General features: G+C 40.0%; 1 protein-coding gene across 1 annotated transcript in view; it reads right to left on the bottom strand.

Moving 5' to 3' along the window:
- Positions 1–15,870: 15,870 nt before the first annotated feature.
- LOC140163508 (xanthine dehydrogenase/oxidase-like) overlaps positions 15,871–17,927 on the bottom strand; it is a 79,193-nt gene continuing 77,136 nt past the window's right edge. Inside the window, exon 22 of the mRNA XM_072186822.1 lies at positions 15,871–16,737. Coding sequence (XP_072042923.1) covers positions 16,687–16,737 — 51 coding nt within the window. The 3' untranslated portion in view covers positions 15,871–16,686. The remainder of the gene's footprint in view (positions 16,738–17,927) is intronic.

Genomic DNA, 17,927 nt, shown 5'->3' with positions numbered 1-17,927 from the left:
GGGGGCACTGAAGTGGGCAAATGGCGAAATGATGATATTGTATACACTCCTAGATAGTGAGAACCAATCAAAGCCTCCGTAATGCTGGTTTCATACTTTCCTGCCGCTTGCCGCTTTGCCGCTCTGAAGATGATTTTACTTCACTGCGCAATCTCACTAAAAACGCTAGCGGTGACCAGCGGCAAGCCGATATATCGATTACTCCACCGCTTTGCCGCGGCGGCAGCACCGCTGGGAGTTGAATTCAAGTCAACTCGGAGCGGTGCCGCTCTGACGTATGAGAACAAAATACGATTTTGGAGCGGTGCTGAGCGGCAAGAGTAGCTTTCAGAGTCATGCCGCTGCCGCTCCGCTTGCAGAAAAGTACAAGCGGCATGATGAAGCGTCATGCCGCTCAGCGGCAAGCGGCAGAAAGTATGAAACCAGCTTTAGTAAATTACTAGCCGTGCATAAATGTTGTATAATTGCACGGGCGCGCACTCCGCGTAGTACTCGCAGTGCTTTCGGACGCGTTCATTTTACTTGCGAGTTGGTGCATTTGTATTTGCCTGCATTTCCCAAATTTTTAGTAACAATTTTGTTACAAAAATGAAAAAGTAACAGGATTTTTTTTAGCCTCGTGTATGAAATAGGTTAATAAATGCGTATCACTTGTTGCTCGAGAAATTGTACAAAATAATGCACTTGTACTGAGATGTTGATGCGTCTAATGCACTCCCCCTTCGAGGCTCGTGCATTAGACGCATCAGCATCTCAGTACGCGTGCATTATTTTGTATAATTTCACTCCCAACAAGTGATACGCATGTATTAACCTATAATTAAGTCATATTCGGGTTTTCTCATATTTAATTTCTTTGAAATTGCAGCTTCAATTGGCTTTTTATTTGAAAGATATCGGATATTCGGTTCTCATTATGGTCATAGACGTGGACAAGATAACGCAAAATTGAAACCACTTATCATTCCTTTGTCTCGGTACCAGCCGGTTTGTGCTCCTCCGTCACTAAACAAAGTGACGGAGGAGCACAAACCGGCTGGGACCGAGACTAATCATTCCTTTACTAATGCACGTATGCAATTTCTTTTATGAGGCAATTTTGACAAACTTGTAGTTAAACTGGTTATTAAACCTATTTTATTACAGAAAATTTTGTTTTTGTATCTTTTTTTATTATTGCAAATAGCCAAGCCATGTTATGTGATTCAATTTGCATTTGTAAATAAGTGATAAATGTTTAATTTTTTTTCATCTCAAAACTAATTATTATGTAACAAAAAATATTTCTGACTGTAGACCTAATAAGGCCAGATTTTGCAATTATAAGTATAAGAAATTAAAGGCATTGGGTGTCATTGCTCACAAGTGAAATTCACTGAAATGTGTCATCATATCAAATGAGACAAAAAATGTGTTGAATGATTCATTATAACTTAAGTTGTGTGGTACTGTTTATGAGCTTTCTGTGTTACTTTTTAATATTTGACTGACTATATTTTTTGCAAGTTTTGGCCATTCTTTTTCTTTCTTTCTTTCTTATTTACTTGCTTACTTATTTTCTTTCTTCTCATTCTTTCTTTTTTTCTTTCTTTCGTTCTTTCTTTCTTTCTGTGTCTGTGTGTCTGTATGTCTTTCTTTCTTTTTATATTTCTGTCTGTCTTCCTCTCTCTCTCTCTCTCTATCCGTCATTTTTTTTAATTTTGTATTTCTTTATGTTTTGTCTGTCTGCCTGCCTTTCGTCATTTTTTTCTTTTTTTTTTTTTTCTGTCTGTCTGTCTCTTTCTTTCTTTCTTTCCTTCTTTCTTTTAATACTTTCTTTTATTACTTTCTTTTATTACTTTCTTTATTTTTTGTCTGCTTTTTGTCTTTTTTCTATTTGTCTTTCTTTGTCTCTCTTCTCTCTCTCGCCCTCTCCTTTCTTCGTTCTTTCTTTTATTCCTCTCTTTATATCCTTTCATTTTGTCTATATTTTTTATCTCTCTCTCTCTCTCTCCATTCCTCTTCTTTCTTTCTTTCTTTGTTTCTTTGTTTCTTTCTTTCTTTCTTTCTTTTTTTACCTATAAGGCCCATTATTGTCATTTCGGAGTAATGACCCTTCGGAATAACGAACCCTATTGAATCGAATTTACAACCAGGTTCGTTATTCCGAAGGAATCAATATCGAAGGGTCATACTCCGAAATTCGGAGTAATGACCCTTCGAATAACGACCCTTGTTTAAAATTCGGAATAACGAGCCTAATTTTAAATTCGGAATAATGACCCTTCGGAATAACGACCCTTGTTTTAAATTCGGAATAACGAGCCTTCTTTTAAATTCGGAATAATGACCCTTCGGAATAACGACCCTTGTTTTAAATTCGGAATATCGAACCTTGCTTTAAATTCGGAGTAATGACCCTTCGGAATAACGACCCTTGTTTTAAATTCGGAATAACGAGCATGGTTTTAAATTCGGAATAACGAGCCTGGTTTTAAATTCGGAGTAATGACCCTTCGGAATAACGACCCTTGTTTTAAATTCGGAATAACGAGCCTTATTTTAAATTCGGAATATCGAACCTTGCTTTAAATTCGAGTAATGACCCTTCGGAATAACGACCCTTGTTTTAAATTCGGAATAACGAGCGTGGTTTTAAATTCGGAGTAATGACCCTTCGGAATAACGAGCCTAGTTTTAAATTCGGAATAACGAGCCTTATTTTAAATTCGGAATAACGAGCCTAGTTGTAAATTCGGAATAACGAGCCCTGTTTTAAATTCGAGTAATGACCCTTCGGAATAACGAGCCTTGTTTTAAATTCGGAATAACGAGCCTGGTTTTAAATTCGGAATAACGAGCCTAGTTGTAAATTCGGAATAACGAGCCCTGTTTTAAATTCGAGTAATGACCCTTCGAATAACGACCCTTCGGAATAACGACCTTCGGAATACCGAACCTTGTTGTAAATACGGAGTAATGACCCTTCGGAATAACGGTCCTTCGGAATAACGAACCTTATCGTTAATTCGGAGTAATGAACCTTCGGAATAACGACCCTTCGGAATAACGAAGCGAAACCCTCTTCGCAATCTCTCTATTATACGGAACGTACCTCGGCTGGCGACATGGAGGAAAACAATGCATATGCATAATCAGCTTTATTGTTTTATACTTTTAGGCATGTTTAACCTCTAGCCTCACACATTTTAGAAAACAACTCTAAGTATATTGTTCTATTAATAAAAGTTATTTCTTTCTGATGAAACAAGTCTGAATATACAGGGTGTCCCAGAATGATCTGTACCGGGAAAGATGGAATTTTTTAGGTATGAAGGGCATGTTGAATGGTTATATTGTTTTGCAGTTTAAGTTCTACATATAGTTAGCTTTCTCAGATTTTTTAGTTTTTAAAAATTTGACGTTTCTAGTAGAAGTTATAGAAGATTGCGTAAAATGATGAATTCTAAGTTTTGACAACGCAACCTATTTTGAAAATCTGTAACATTACTAACCGTTCAGCACAAAGTTATTTGGAAAAAGTTATGCAGGTATTTTAGTTGTGCCCTGTTCATATTTCCACTAAATAGCCGATATCTATCTATTATTTATGACGTTACGAAGCAATCATTATATGGAATTAAGGATTTGTGGCCTAATCCAATTCTCTCTTTGGCGGTAGTTTTAAATATAGTTATTGTGGTGTGAGGTCCATGTCATTTGAAATGCTTGCAGAGATCGAATTGGTTGTGGTACAGAAAAGTCGGCTCCTCAATTTACTGTACAGCAGCGTGGATTTCTTTCAAAAACTTACTGGCAAACCGGCAGCTATGTTGAGACGCAAAGAAGATTCATTAGACGATAGTGTATAACGTAAAGAAGTTTGACGAGCACGGAACTGTCAGGAATCGGCAGAGTGAAGCTTCAGGTGCTCGTAAGACTGTAAGAACTAGAGCGAACATTGCAGCTGTCCGGCAAGCTTTAAGGCGCAACCCCAACAGTAGTTGTCGTCGAAATGCTGTGCCAAACATCCCACGTTCTTCATTTCATCGTATCGTGCCATTTTTCAAAGGTATGCGAGTCGTTTTTCATCGATTTTACATTATTGCATGCCACGCCAAAACAAATAAAGGTAGCGTGCTGAAATTAACAGAATAGGTAGGAGACATATATCCAACATTATAATGCTGGTATCAAAAATAGATACACTGCCCGTCTTCTATTTTTAGTTATTTTTGCAAACACGGTACAAATCATTCTGGGACACCCTGTAGACTTCTCCGTAGTCCACTTGCCAATTGTGCATACTCTGGCTATTGCCTTTAAGCTTAGAACTTTAAGCTTGTGCACAATTGACAGATTTTCACATCTGATCTTTTCAGTCACCGTACTCCCTCTGTTTGTTAGCTTCCCAAGTGGACTACTGACTTTGGATTGCGGTTTACATGCTTAACACGGCTGTCTATGGATGAGATTGTCGGATTTCTGACCTACTAAAATTGGCCATGATGTAATGCATCTTTAAATGGATCTGGCTTGTGATTGGTCGCCCAGATCTTGTTATGGTTTAAATCCTCCGGGCACCGCCAACACAAATAACTACATGGTACACATGTAGTTATTAAAATAACTACATGGATGAAACACCAAAGAAGGACATCCTAGTAGTAATGGGAGACTGGAAGTAGGAGAGGATGCCCAGCCAGATTGGAAGGACGTGTACGGCCCTTACTGTAACCCGGAAACAAACAACAGAGGCATCAGATTGTTGGATTTTGCTACATACAATAACCATGTGCTAGCCAACACCCTTGGAAAACACAAGGCTTCTAGAAGATGGACCTGGCACATCCCTCAGATGGAAACCACCATAACCAGATTGATTACATCTTGGTCAAAAAGCGCTTTCACTCTGGTGTTAATGATACAAGAACCCGTAGCTTTCCAGGTGCTGACGTAGGTAGCGACCATGATCTTGTGATGATGACCTTCAGGGTTAGACTGAAAAATCCAAGAAACCCAACTGAGGGTAAAGTTTGACCTCGAGAAACTGAGGGACCCAGACGTGGCAAGAGAATTCGCAGCCAACATCGGAGGAAAATTTGCTCCGCTGATCTGCATGAATGATACAGACCTGGATTTGGACTCCTTAACTGACACCTTTAATACAGCTCTATGAGACTGCCTCTGATTTCTTAGGCAAACACCGCCATGTGAAGAAGCCATGGATCAGAAAGGAATTGCTGGAGCTCTGCGATAGGAGATGAGAGTTGAAGTGCAAATGAAACAATCCAGATGGAGCAAGAGAATAATAAGGGAGTCCAACAAGTTGGTTAAGAACGGCATTAAGGAAGCGAAGGAAAACTGGATTGGTCAGCAATGTGAAGAGGTGGAATCAAGCCTGAACAAGAGCAACAGTAGAAAGGCATACCAACTGGTAAAGAATTTAACCACTGTCAAGAACAGCAGATCTGCAACTATACAGGACAAGAAGGGGAAGTGTTTAGTGGAAGAAAAAGAGATTCTTAATGTGGAAGGAGTACTGCTCTGACTTGTACAACTACGAACTGCAAGGTGATCCATCAATCCTAGACTGCCCACAGTTTTATCCAGATAGTGAGGAAAGTCAGCCTATCCTGCGAGAAGAGGTAGAAGCCGCTGTGAAAGCACTGAAAAAGGGCAAATCACCAGGTATAGATAACGTTCCAGGTAAGCTTGTTCAAGCAGCAGGTGATACAGCAATTGATGTGCTTAAAGATATGTAACAACATTTGGAAGACAGGCAAATGGCCTACACCTTGGACACAGTCACTTGTGATTACACTCCCCAAGAAAGGAAATGTCCAGCTTTTGTCAGAGCAGAGCTTCAGAGCAGGAAGGACCACAGAACAGATATTCAACCTTAGAATACTGTGTGAAAAACATCTCCAACACCAGCAGGACCTATACCATGTCTTCATTGACTTTAAGAAGACATTCGATAGAGTGTGGAACAGTATGAGAACATCAACCCAACACTAGTGCGTAATTTCGAACAGCTGTACAGTAATGCCATGAGTGGAGTGCTAGCAAATGGAAACACAGGCGATTGGTTTCAAACATCAGTCGGGATGAGACAAGGTTGCCTGCTACCACCAACGCTTTTCGACTTATTCCTGGAAAGAAGTATGGCTGATGCACTAGAGAACCATGAGGGAACTTTTAGCATCGGAGGCAGATCAGTATCCAATCTTCGCTTCGCTGATGATATAGATGGCTTAGCTGGCAGTGAGAAATAAATCCAAGTCCCTGATTAATAACCTCCATCAAACATCACAGAGGTATGGAATGGGAATAAGTGCAGAAAAGACCAAGCTGATGACGAACAATTCAACAGGAATCAGTGAAACAGTGGAAATAAGTGATCAAAGGTTAGGCACAGTCATCATCATGCAGGCGACTACAAGCTTTCTCCAACTATTTCGATCTTGGGCAAGCGAAACAATTTTGTTTGGCTGCAGCATCCCTTCAGTATCTCCCAGGAGGTGCTGCACATACTGTAAGTACAGTGTGCGCGGCCGTCCCGGTTTCCTCTTCCCATGCGGTGGAATATAAAGGGCATATTCTTTCACAGGCTCGTCGTCTTCAAGACGCAGTATATGGCCGAGAAATTTGAGTTGATGAATCTTGACTCTGGCAACCAGTGGAGTGGTGTTGGTCAGATGGTAGATGGTTTAATTTGAAATCCGATCCACACGCTTGATGTTTAACATGACTCTGTAGCAAGATGTTGCAAAGGCATTGATCTTGTTTTCCATGTCCTTGGTGATTATCCATGACTCGCACCCGTACAGAAGGACAGTAACACAAGTTGTCTCAAACAGCTTGATTTTTGTTTCGATTGGCAGGAATGGGCTTCTCCAAAGGCTTTCCAGTTTCCAGAAAGCGGCCCAGGCTAGTGCTTTTCTTCTTTTTAGGTCTCCAACACTAGAGCCCATCTTGGAACCCAAGTACTTGAAGTCTGTGACATGGTTGATGGTACTACCATAGACTTCAAGTGCTGGCTGGGCGTTACAGTTTGCAGTCATATATTCTGTCTTAGGTGCGCTGATGACAAGGCCTAGATCTGCTGCTGCTGTTTCAGTCCTAGTAAGCTGTGACTGGGCCCGGGTTATAGAAGATCTCAACAGGGCAATATCATCACCAATATCATCAGCAAAATCCAGGTCATTCAGCATCCTAGCAGGATACCTGCTTGACCGACGTGGGTAGGTAACAACTCCAGCATCAATTCTAGGAGTTGATTTCTTCAGGAGGTAGTCTACCAGGATAATGAACAGGAATGGTGCCAACACATCGTCCTGAAGCACCCCAGTTGTTACTTGGAAAGGCTCGGAGATACTTCCATCTACCATAACGGCACTATTGGAGTCCTTGTAGAGCACCTGGATGGCATTGACCACAACCTTTGGTATTCCATAATGCCGCAGCACTGAGAACATGACGGACCTGTTGTTGGAGTCGAAGGCTTTTTTGAAGTCCACAAAAGTCAAGGGAAGTTGGTACTCCTTGAAGCCTTCCATGATCCTCCTCAAAGTGTGTATTTGCTGAGCAAAGCTTCGACCTGATCTAAAGCCAGCCTGGTTGCTTCTCAGTAAAGGATCAATGTGAGGTCGAATCCTGTTCAGAAGGATCTTGTTGTACACTTTTGCAGCAATGGACATAAGCGAAATACCACGGTAGTTGGTCATGAGAGAGAGGTCGCCTTTCTTTGGTAAAGGGATGATGACATTTGTGACCCATTGACGTGGTGGTGTCAGCGTTGAGAATACTTCCATACAGAATTTGAGAATCATATCAATCATGCTATCCCCTCCTCCCTGAAGTGCTTCAGCAGTTATAACACAGTCCAATGCTGCTGCCTTGTTGGTCTTCATAGCTGCTATTGCTTCGACTACTTCTTCACGAGTTGGGGTATGGAAGATCTTCAACAGCTGGTGCAGGAAGTTCTGAAGCTGCTGTGCCACTGTCGTTGTTTAAGGAGTGAGCTAAAATATTCCTTCCATTCCTCAAGCAGTTCATGGTCACTGGTTGGGGCTGATCCATCTCTCTTTTTGACTTTTACCCCTTTCCTTGAGTTCTTCCCAGAAAGCGAGTGTATGATTTTCCAGGTGGTGGTGTAATTCCCCATTTCATCGGCCAGCTTCAGGTCTTCCATCTGCTTATTGTGGGTAGCAAGCTCATCAGATTTATAGGAGTTGTTAAGGCTGGTGTTCAAGTTCCTCCATCTTTCTCTAGATTGACGAGACTTTGAAATGGAGTACCTCTTTTTGGCCTCATCCCTTTCAAGTCTGATGGTTGCATCTGATACCCAACTTGGCAGTCCGCATGGCTTTTACTTTCCAATAACTTCCTCAGGAACTTCACGAACTGCTGTCCCAAAGGTCTCATACCTATCAGAGATGGGTGTGGCATCATACATGCTCAAGACCTGGAATCTGTTCGATAGCTCCAGCTGAAATTCCTCCTTTGTATCAGGATCTTGCAACTTCTTCCAATTGAATTTTGGTCTCTTGTAAGGTTTTCCTTTGCTTGTTCGCAGACTGGCAGCTAGACGGACGCTCACAATACGATGATCGGAGTCTACTTCTACTGAATTGTATGCTCGACAGTTGCGGAGAGAATTTACCCACTTGCTGTTTATTAGAATGTGATCTAACTGTGCATGGGTTGATCCTGGGTTGGGGGAATCTCATTTGGACTGGTCTGAGGTTGTACTCCTTGCAAATGTTGACCAGACGCTCACCATTGTCATTGGTAGAATCATGTAGCAGTATGGACCAATCACCCAAGGATGGGAAAGATGACTATCTGTTCCTATTCTGGCATTAAAATCGCCGAGGATGAGATGGATGTTGTGCCTTTTCATACCATCCAAGTGGTCAGATAGAGATGAATAGAATTCCTCCTTGTCAGAAGATGTTGAGCACTCAGTGGGTGCATATACAACAGTGATGCTAAGCTGAGGGTTACCATGGAATGTTACAAATAGTACCCTCTCGGAAACAGCTTCAATACTCTTAAGACATCTGTGAACATGCTTGGACAAGACCATACTCACTCCTCCGTGCCTTTGCTTGGTAGCAGAACTGAATGTTAAAACCCAGTTCCTATCGTCTGACCAAAGTTCATCAGTTGGGCTTGGTGTAATGAGACGATGTTCTTGAATTCCGGCAATGTTAATACCTGCGCATGCATCAACACAGCCCATGAATAGCTGATGGATTTTCCCTTGTTGATTAATAGCACGGACATTATAAGTAGATATTACAAGAGGTTTGAAGGTAGACAGGCGACAATAATCAGGGCCAACAGTTCGTGATGGTGTGCCGAATTCCCGCTGGTCCATCATGGAGTCAACAGAAGACTGCCGCTCATCTACCCTCGGTACTTTTGGAGACTTGCTTGTAGTTTTCGTAATCATTGAGTTGTCGGGAATTATTTTAGTCCAGTCCCAGCAGCTTTACGGGTGATCAGCCCTGTTTCAGCTTATTTCTGGACACACAGCAGCCGAGATCTACCAATATGCAGTAGTTCGCCCCTGATCTGGAACATGTTGGCCAGTGTTGGAAGGTTGACCAATGATGACATGTTCAACACCAGCCTATTGACCGTTGAGAAGTAAATCTTCTTCTTCCGCTGTTTGGCCCATGATGAAAATTCGGAGCCATTGAGATAGGCTACTCCAATATGAAGAGAATCACTACCATCCTTGACCCCTCAGAATACTCAAGAAAACAAAGATGGAGCTTGATGTTCACGGCAAGAGACCTTGGAACTAAACTAGCCCTACCAAAAAAACAGCACCCGATCTTACCGCACTGTTCTCAAGCAGTTTAAGGACAAAGTCCGGTCGGAACATAACTCACAAGTGCTCTTGAAAGACCTGGTATTAACCCTAACCTAACAAATGCCACGAACAACAAGATATGAGTAACTAAAAGGGAAAGAACAGAGCAATATCTCATGATTGTGTCGCTGGCTGTACTGTCTATGTCGTTACAGTAGCAAAAACAAATGGCCAAGACATTTGAACATACTGGCCGTTGAACCTGATGGTTCCCTCCGCCTTAAAGCTGGCATGATCAACAACTGAGCTGGGGAGACAGAGGGAGCTCATTTCCTCACTCTGGTAAAATACCAGCCCGCACCTGAGAGCACCCAATTGGGAAATCCAACACCAGAAACAGCATGTTAAACACCGATTCTTTGCAACCGGGGTTGCAGGTGTTGGCAAAGGTAATTTTCAGCTCCCCGACACTGCAGCAGTGTCTCCCTTTAGGCACAGTATTGCAGCTTCAAATATCTGGGTGCGATTATATCAGATGAAGGGTCAAAACCTGAAGTGCTTTCCAGGATTGCACAAACAACCAGTGCCATGGCAAAATTAAAGCCATTATGGAATGACAAGAACATCTCACTGGGATCAAAAATCAAACGAATGCGCACCCTCACCATATCCATCTTCCTGTGAAACGTGGACACTGACAGCTGACTTGGAAAGGAGAATACAAGCACTGGAGTTGAGGTGTTTCCGTCAGATCCTTAACATCTCATATAAAGACCATGTGACCAACGAGGAGGTGCGGACCAGGCCCCCCCGGGGGGGGGGGCACTTCAATATGAAATGGATATAGGTGTAGGGCTGCCACTTTCGCAGTAAGGGGCATTCGGTGAGAGCAAAATGTAAAAAATATGGGGTCATTGGGTGAGAGCATGATTTTTGGCATTCGATGAGAGCAAAATGTAAAATATACGGGGTCATTGGGTGAGAACATAACTTTTTTTTAATGGAATCTTTGGGTGAGAGCCGAAACAGCACCACAGAAACCTCGAAAATTCTTTGTCTTTGCTTCATCTCTCGCTCCTCTGTGTTAGCAAAGACAATCCCACAGGGTACAGTGAATGGTTCAAGAAGAAGAGGAAGACAGAAAAAGAGATGGGAAGACAACATAAGAGAATGGACTGGCCTGAACTTTGCCACCTCACAGAGGGCAGTGGAAGATAGGAACAGATGGAGAGATTGTTAAGATGTTATCAGTGGTGTCCTGCACACCGTCATCATCCCTATATCTTCGTGTTAAAAATTGCCGTGATAGTACGATGAATCCTCACGTTTTTCAACAACTACGCATGGTGATTTTGTTCGAGATAGGCCGTGCGACTCAGGCTAAGCATACAATTTGAGATTTTGAGAGCCTGCCACACTGTTTCTATTCTATGTTTTACGATTTTCGCATGATCAATATATGGCTGGCCGTAACCGCCACAACGTGGAGCTGCTACGCATAGCTTCGCGGAGCTAAATTGACCGATCATGTTAGATCTTTTCATTACGCGGAGCCAGTGGATGCATCCTCGTTCCAGAGAGAGAAAACGCTTGCCAAAATTAATGTTTACTATGGGGATTTTAAATGAATCGATTGTAAATAAACCACGACCAGTTGTACAGGATCAATACCATTGTTTGATTACTGTATAGTCAATGTTACCTTGCATGCATGTGTCATGTGTGTGGCGTGTTTGTTTGTTTGTTTGTTTGTCTACTGTGTCAGGCCAGGATCACTGACACCCACGGTACTGATACTCTCATACTATCACGGTGATCATATTGTTGAATGTTGTTGACTTTAAAATAATCATGATGCAGTCATGTCTACAGTAGAACTCACCACGACCTTTGAAGGACTATTAAAAGCTATTAAATTTTGAACATGTGATCAATATTGCTAGGCAAAAATTCACAGCAAACATGGCAGATTCCTCTCATTTCTGGGCAAATTATAAAAAATTCCATCACCCCTTAACCATCTTTATTTCATTCAAATATAAAATATAACAGCACAACAACAAACACATACATTGAATGAGGAGGTTCGCAGAAGGCCGGATGGCCTGTATTAAGAACACCCTGGCCTGACCTAAATTAAGTTTCAAATAACAACAACAACAACAAAATATACTGCAAAACGTCAACATACAGCTAACCTCCTCCTCTTTATACCTTGTCAAAACAAAACAAAACAAAACAAAACAAAAAAGCCTGTTTTGTGTTCAAGATTATGTAAGAAATTACCATGACAAATTCAATACTACATTAACTATATTACAGACAATACGATACACAATGAAATTACTTGAAGCTGTACAAGGAAATTATATATAGATAAATCACTAAATGTAATTAAGAATAAGAATATCTTTCACTTTGGTTTTGAAATGCTTGATCGTCTTTATAGTCTGTCTTTATATGTTTCTCAAGTGAATTCTACTTTATTGGGCCCGCTGTTTTTAAGGTTTTATGAGCGAAATTCGTTTTCCTTTTAGGAACCTGGTAATCGTCATTATTTCTCGTGTGGTACTTGTGCAGTACAGAGGCACTGCCTGCTTTTATCGATTGATTTCAAACAAAGGATTTGAACTAGCGTCCACGGCCGTAATGAAGTATATTCAACAAACTGTTATGATCAACCTGAGGTGCACGTTTTATATTATATGTAGAATAAACCTGGTGCGTATGTTAGATATATTGGTATGCTTCTACTGAACAAACTTGAATATTCGGCCATGATCGAGACTGAATACGTCACATGCAGGGCCTCTATAGTATACAAATATTGACTGCTATGAGGGGCATGGTTAAGATTATAGGCCCAAGGTGATCTCAAACCATGCATTGAAATCACCTCAATGCATGGTTTGGGTCATAGCATGGTTTTGAGATCACCACGCACACCGACATCGCCTGGCTAATAATTACTTGGTACAGCAGAGATACTAAAATAAATACCCGGGATCGATACACGTGAATGTGCTATGCACGATTTGATATTCTGACGATAAATCTTTGGATATCGGGGTAGAAAATGATGAATATCTCCCGTAATTTTTTGTTCTAAAGAAGCCATATTAAGATCCTTGCACTTGAACATAATGTGTTGAAAGGATATGATAGTCGTTAGCTTGAGTATTGAGAAAGAAGCGTGCGTCTTGAACTCAAAAACTGACCAAAATTCTGATTTTATATTGCGTTGTTCCTGTATGGACTACAGCGCGTAGGCTATAGCTGTACTCGCTCCCGTGGAGGCAGTATAAAAGTCGATGACCATTGACCTGAATGGCGTATACAAGCTCACTCACACACAGAGAGATCAATTACCTGGCTATTGTCTGTAGCCTTAGTCATGTCCCTCGGCTCATTATGCGTCTCAAAGGTCGGAACAAAATGGCCATGCGTGGCTGTGGATTCAACCTACCATGGCGATTTCTGCCACGAAGATATCGGGGCGATGACAGTGTGCCGCGGGCCTATAATCTTAACCATGTCCCGAATACAGCAGTCAATATTTGAAGAGGTTTGTTTCAAAACCCCTTACATCCACTTTAGACTTTTTGAGAAAAACAGCTTTTTTTAATTGTGCAAGTATTACTTGTTCGATATGATTTAATTTGGGTTCGGATAAAGTGTTGGTGAATAGAAACTAACAGAATAGTTTTGGTACAATTTTCAAGCCTTCCTATTTATTTTATTATTTCTTTAATATCACGCCTTTTGTGGATGTAAGGGCTTTTGCAACAAAATAAATTTACCCCTTTTCTAGAAACCATCTTGTGCAAATCAAATTTGAGCCCATTTGTTTGCACTACTTTATGTAACTTGACTAATGCTTTCAAAATCAAAAAGAAAAATAGAATTATCTCATTTACTTTGTTTAATTATGAATTTTAAATCAAATCCGGGAAAATGATGTTTTTGAGCATTTCCGAAGCTAGCTTTCGTTAATTACAATGATTTTTTTCAAACATAGTGACCCCAAAATAGTCCCTTCAAGGCTACTATTATACATCAAGAAATTATTTTCCTAAAATTTTATATTCATTTTAAGTTCAGATTTCCGGAAATTCCCTAAGATTTCCCAAACAGGAAATATACGATATCTCCGGAAGGGAGAGTGGTATGAAGGTCAAACAACTACCAAAATGTGTATTTTTACCCACACTATAATGTCATGTCGAAATAGCTCAATTTCAGCCAAAAGTGGATGTAAGGGCTTTTGCAACAGAGCTCTTCATTTGTTTTATATACCGAATGTATGCGTGGATGTTGCGATTGCGCAGTTTGATCGGGACGCACGTGACCGGTCCATAGTTCATTTCCATGGACCGGTTCATAGTTCATTTGAGGGCATAGTTAATTCAATGACTGCACATTCAACCAATCAGATGAGAGGAATCTATTATGAGGTATATAATACAATGTATATTGTATACCAATGTATACCTGTAAAGTGTGCTGAGGCTTGTGGATCAACGTCTAGGCGTTGTGCCTGTGCGTAGCGCAATATAAATCACTGCGCTTTTTTTTCTTTTTTTTCTTTTTTTTATATCATCAGTTACTTGTCAGAAAATAATGCAAGATAATGAGAGAATTAGCTAAAAACAGACAACAAGGAACAAAACTGAAAATTTACATTATTTGCCGAAAGTACACTATTCTAAACAAAACATTTAGTTTACACCAAAGCGCTAGTCAGGGCAGTCAAAATAGTATTGTTTTATGGAGAACTAATACCAAATTAACGAAAGCCACTAATAATATAATTTCCTGGGAAGCGCCCGAATTTTCTATCTAATAACAAGATATGTGAAATTTTCTTCCCATTAGTCTATTATTGCCTACAACAACGGTAATCATTTATACCTTTTAAAGATTCGTGAGAAGCCAGAATCATCGTAAAAATGCCCCAATATTATTCAATGGATTTGAATTATACCATTCAATAATTTTGAAGTTTTTCTGTTGATAAAATTCACACATTTTGTGTGTTAAAGGGCAGGTCTGTTGCAAAAACAACATCATATCATTGGCAAGCTAATATTATAAGGACAATGAAAATGACTCCTTTTTTGAGAAAATAAGACGTTTAAAATTGATATTCTGCAAAAACCAACTTAAGCGGGGAGTTCCTTCGAACGAGACAGATTTGGCCTAGAAAAAAGGTGACGTCATGAAATGAGATGTGCCCGCTTTGAGAAAAGGGACCATACACGATCTCAATGGACAGAACGTATACTGTTGTTGTTCACAGAACAAAACCCTGAAAATTAAGTATTACAAATTTAATGGTTAAAATATGGATAAAATCAGCCGCTTCTTTTTTTTTATATATTAGTAAATTGTGATATTACAATTCATATGTATATCAATATCAATATTTGAGAAACTAAGACGTTTAAAATTGATATTCTGCAAAAACCAACTTAAGCGGTTTGTTCCTTCGAACGAGACAGATTTGGCCTAGAAAAAAGGTGACGTCATGAAATGAGATGTGCCCGCTTTGAGAAAAGGGACCATAAACGATTTCAATGGACAGAACGTATACTGTTGTTGTTCACAGAACAAAACCCTGAAAATTAAGTATTACAAATTTAATGGTTAAAATATGGATAAAATCAGCCGCTTCTTTTTTTTTTATATATTAGTAAATTGTGATATTACAATTCATATGTATATCAATATCTATATTTGAGAAAATAAGACGTTTAAAATTGATATTCTGCAAAAACCAACTTAAGCGGTGAGTTCCTTCGAACGAGACAGATTTGGCCTAGAAAAAAGGTGACGTCATGAAATGAGATGTGCCCGCTTTGAGAAAAGGGACCATAAACGCTCTCAATGGACAGAACGTATACTGTTGTTGTTCACAGAAAAAACCCCTCAAAATTAAGTATTACAAATTTAATGGTTAAAATCTGGATAAAATCAGCCGCTTCTTTTTTTTTATATATTAGTAAATTGTGATATTACAATTCATATGTATATCAATATCATGAGAAATATTAGGCCTAAAAATAAATAAATAATTTGAGCTTAGAATTTCATCGTGATCAATCTGAAACTAGCATATAAACCGTCCACAAACTCATGTATCTGATTTCCCTGTGCGATATTCAGTTGGATGAAATATTACAAAGCAAGCGCATAGTAACAATACTGTGTGAGCTTTGTTTCCGAAATGAGAACAATAGTCTGCATATTGTTATGCAGCATTGTTATGGTAAATAATAGTACAACTCATTGTTGCTGATGTCAAACTTGTCACACAAGTAAATGAGAGCATGATATAGTGTCCGCTTCATTTACTTACGTCATAGCCCACTCCTTAAAAATTAATTTCGCTTCAAACGGGGGAAGAACACGTACGAGCCCGAATTTACCCACACAATTTCTCTTTTTTTCAGGAGAAATACGCATAAAAAATTGCAACGAGCAACTTGTAATCTAATAATTATTCTCTTCGAATAGAGATAAACTTGTTTTTGCAATAGACCTGACCTTTAAATTTTTCAAACAAAAAGTATGTTAGTATATTGTGAGGCAATGTAAATAGAGATACTAGTCATAATGATGAATTGATAATACGCGGTATATTCAATTGTTAGTTTGAGACACATGTTGATAAGATTGACTACTTTTCAGCTGGGGTACTTATGATCCTTTATGAAGTTAGGGCCTCATGATAAAGGTAGACTATTATTTATTCAGGCGGCACATTTGATGGCTCAAAGGGGAGCAATTGTGCACTATAGACTTAACACTAAACCGATGATTTACTCCTATAGAAACCAATTTATTGGTTTGAACTAATTGTAAAGCCGTTAAACATGTTAAAGCGGAGCTTCCCACGGCGTGTACGTCCCGGGTTCTGCCACTGGAAACTGAGAGGAAAATAAGAAAAGAAATATTAAATATTTCCAGATCTTAAACACTCGGTACTTGCAAGCATTATGAACAAAGGTGAAAATAAGAGCTTTTCTACCGGGAATCAGTTTGGGAAAAATGTAAGTCCTGGTTCACCTCAATTTAGTCGGGACCAGGACTCACTTTTACAAAACAGGACTCACTTTTCATTAACCAAAGTTCTTGATATCTGATCCAGAAATTGCACTTACTTTGTGTACGTTTCAGCAACATTGTTGCCTTTGTCAACACTTGATGATGAGTGATTCCTACTGGCAACCGACGCTAGATTATCTCCAGCGTAGGTCTTGGTGTTGCCAGTTGATTTTCCATCTGGGGATTTTCTTGAACCCTGCAGTTCTAGAAACTCATCAAAAACGTGTGAGAGTTGATATTGTCCGTCGTCTCTGTTCATGGTCGTGCCCCTCCTCTTTCTAATTTCTATAGCCTCCTTTATCCAGCGTGTGAATCGTTCTTATTCTTTTTGATTTTTGTCGACTACGTGATCTGTTATTGCTGACTTATTAACTGTTGTAAGGGATTCTTTTCTACCTGCTCTGGTGACTACTGTGCTGTTGACCTTTCTTTTCTGTGTTCTTCGAGCCGCGTTCCAAATTTTCTCCCAGTCTCCCCTATGTAAGACAGATCACAGTTCAAACACGCTTGTCTTTTGGGTGAACCAGTTCTCTGCGAAGCGTGTTGTATGGCTTCATTCCGGTTGAGACATTATATTTCTTCATCACTCTTGACACCCTTTCTGTTACGCCTTTCACATAAGGTAGTACAATCATACCTCGACTTCTGGTGCTGTCATCAGTCTTTTTAGCAGATTTCTTCGGCTTGACACTTTACATCTGGTTCAAAAGACCACTTAGGGTAACCGCATGTTTGGAGTGCTTCTTGGATTTTCTTTTCTTCTTCAACCTTATCCTCCTCTTCTGTTACGATGGTGTCCTTCCTGTTGTATAACGTGCAGCGTACCACCCCGAGTTTTTGATGTAAAGGACGGTGTGACTGGTAGTTGAGATATTGGTTGTTATGTGTAGGCTTGTGATAGACCAACAACTTCACTGTTCCATCGTCTTTCTTCACAATTAGGGTGTCCAGAAATGGAAGCTGACCTTGCGATTCTTGTTCAAAGGTAAATTTGATGGACCCTGACTTGTCT

This window comes from Amphiura filiformis, chromosome 11 (assembly GCF_039555335.1).
Source record: "Amphiura filiformis chromosome 11, Afil_fr2py, whole genome shotgun sequence".
Classification (NCBI taxonomy): Eukaryota; Metazoa; Echinodermata; class Ophiuroidea; order Amphilepidida; family Amphiuridae; genus Amphiura; species Amphiura filiformis.
Note: the sequence above shows the minus strand (reverse complement) of the source record. Positions and strands in the feature narration are given on the sequence as shown.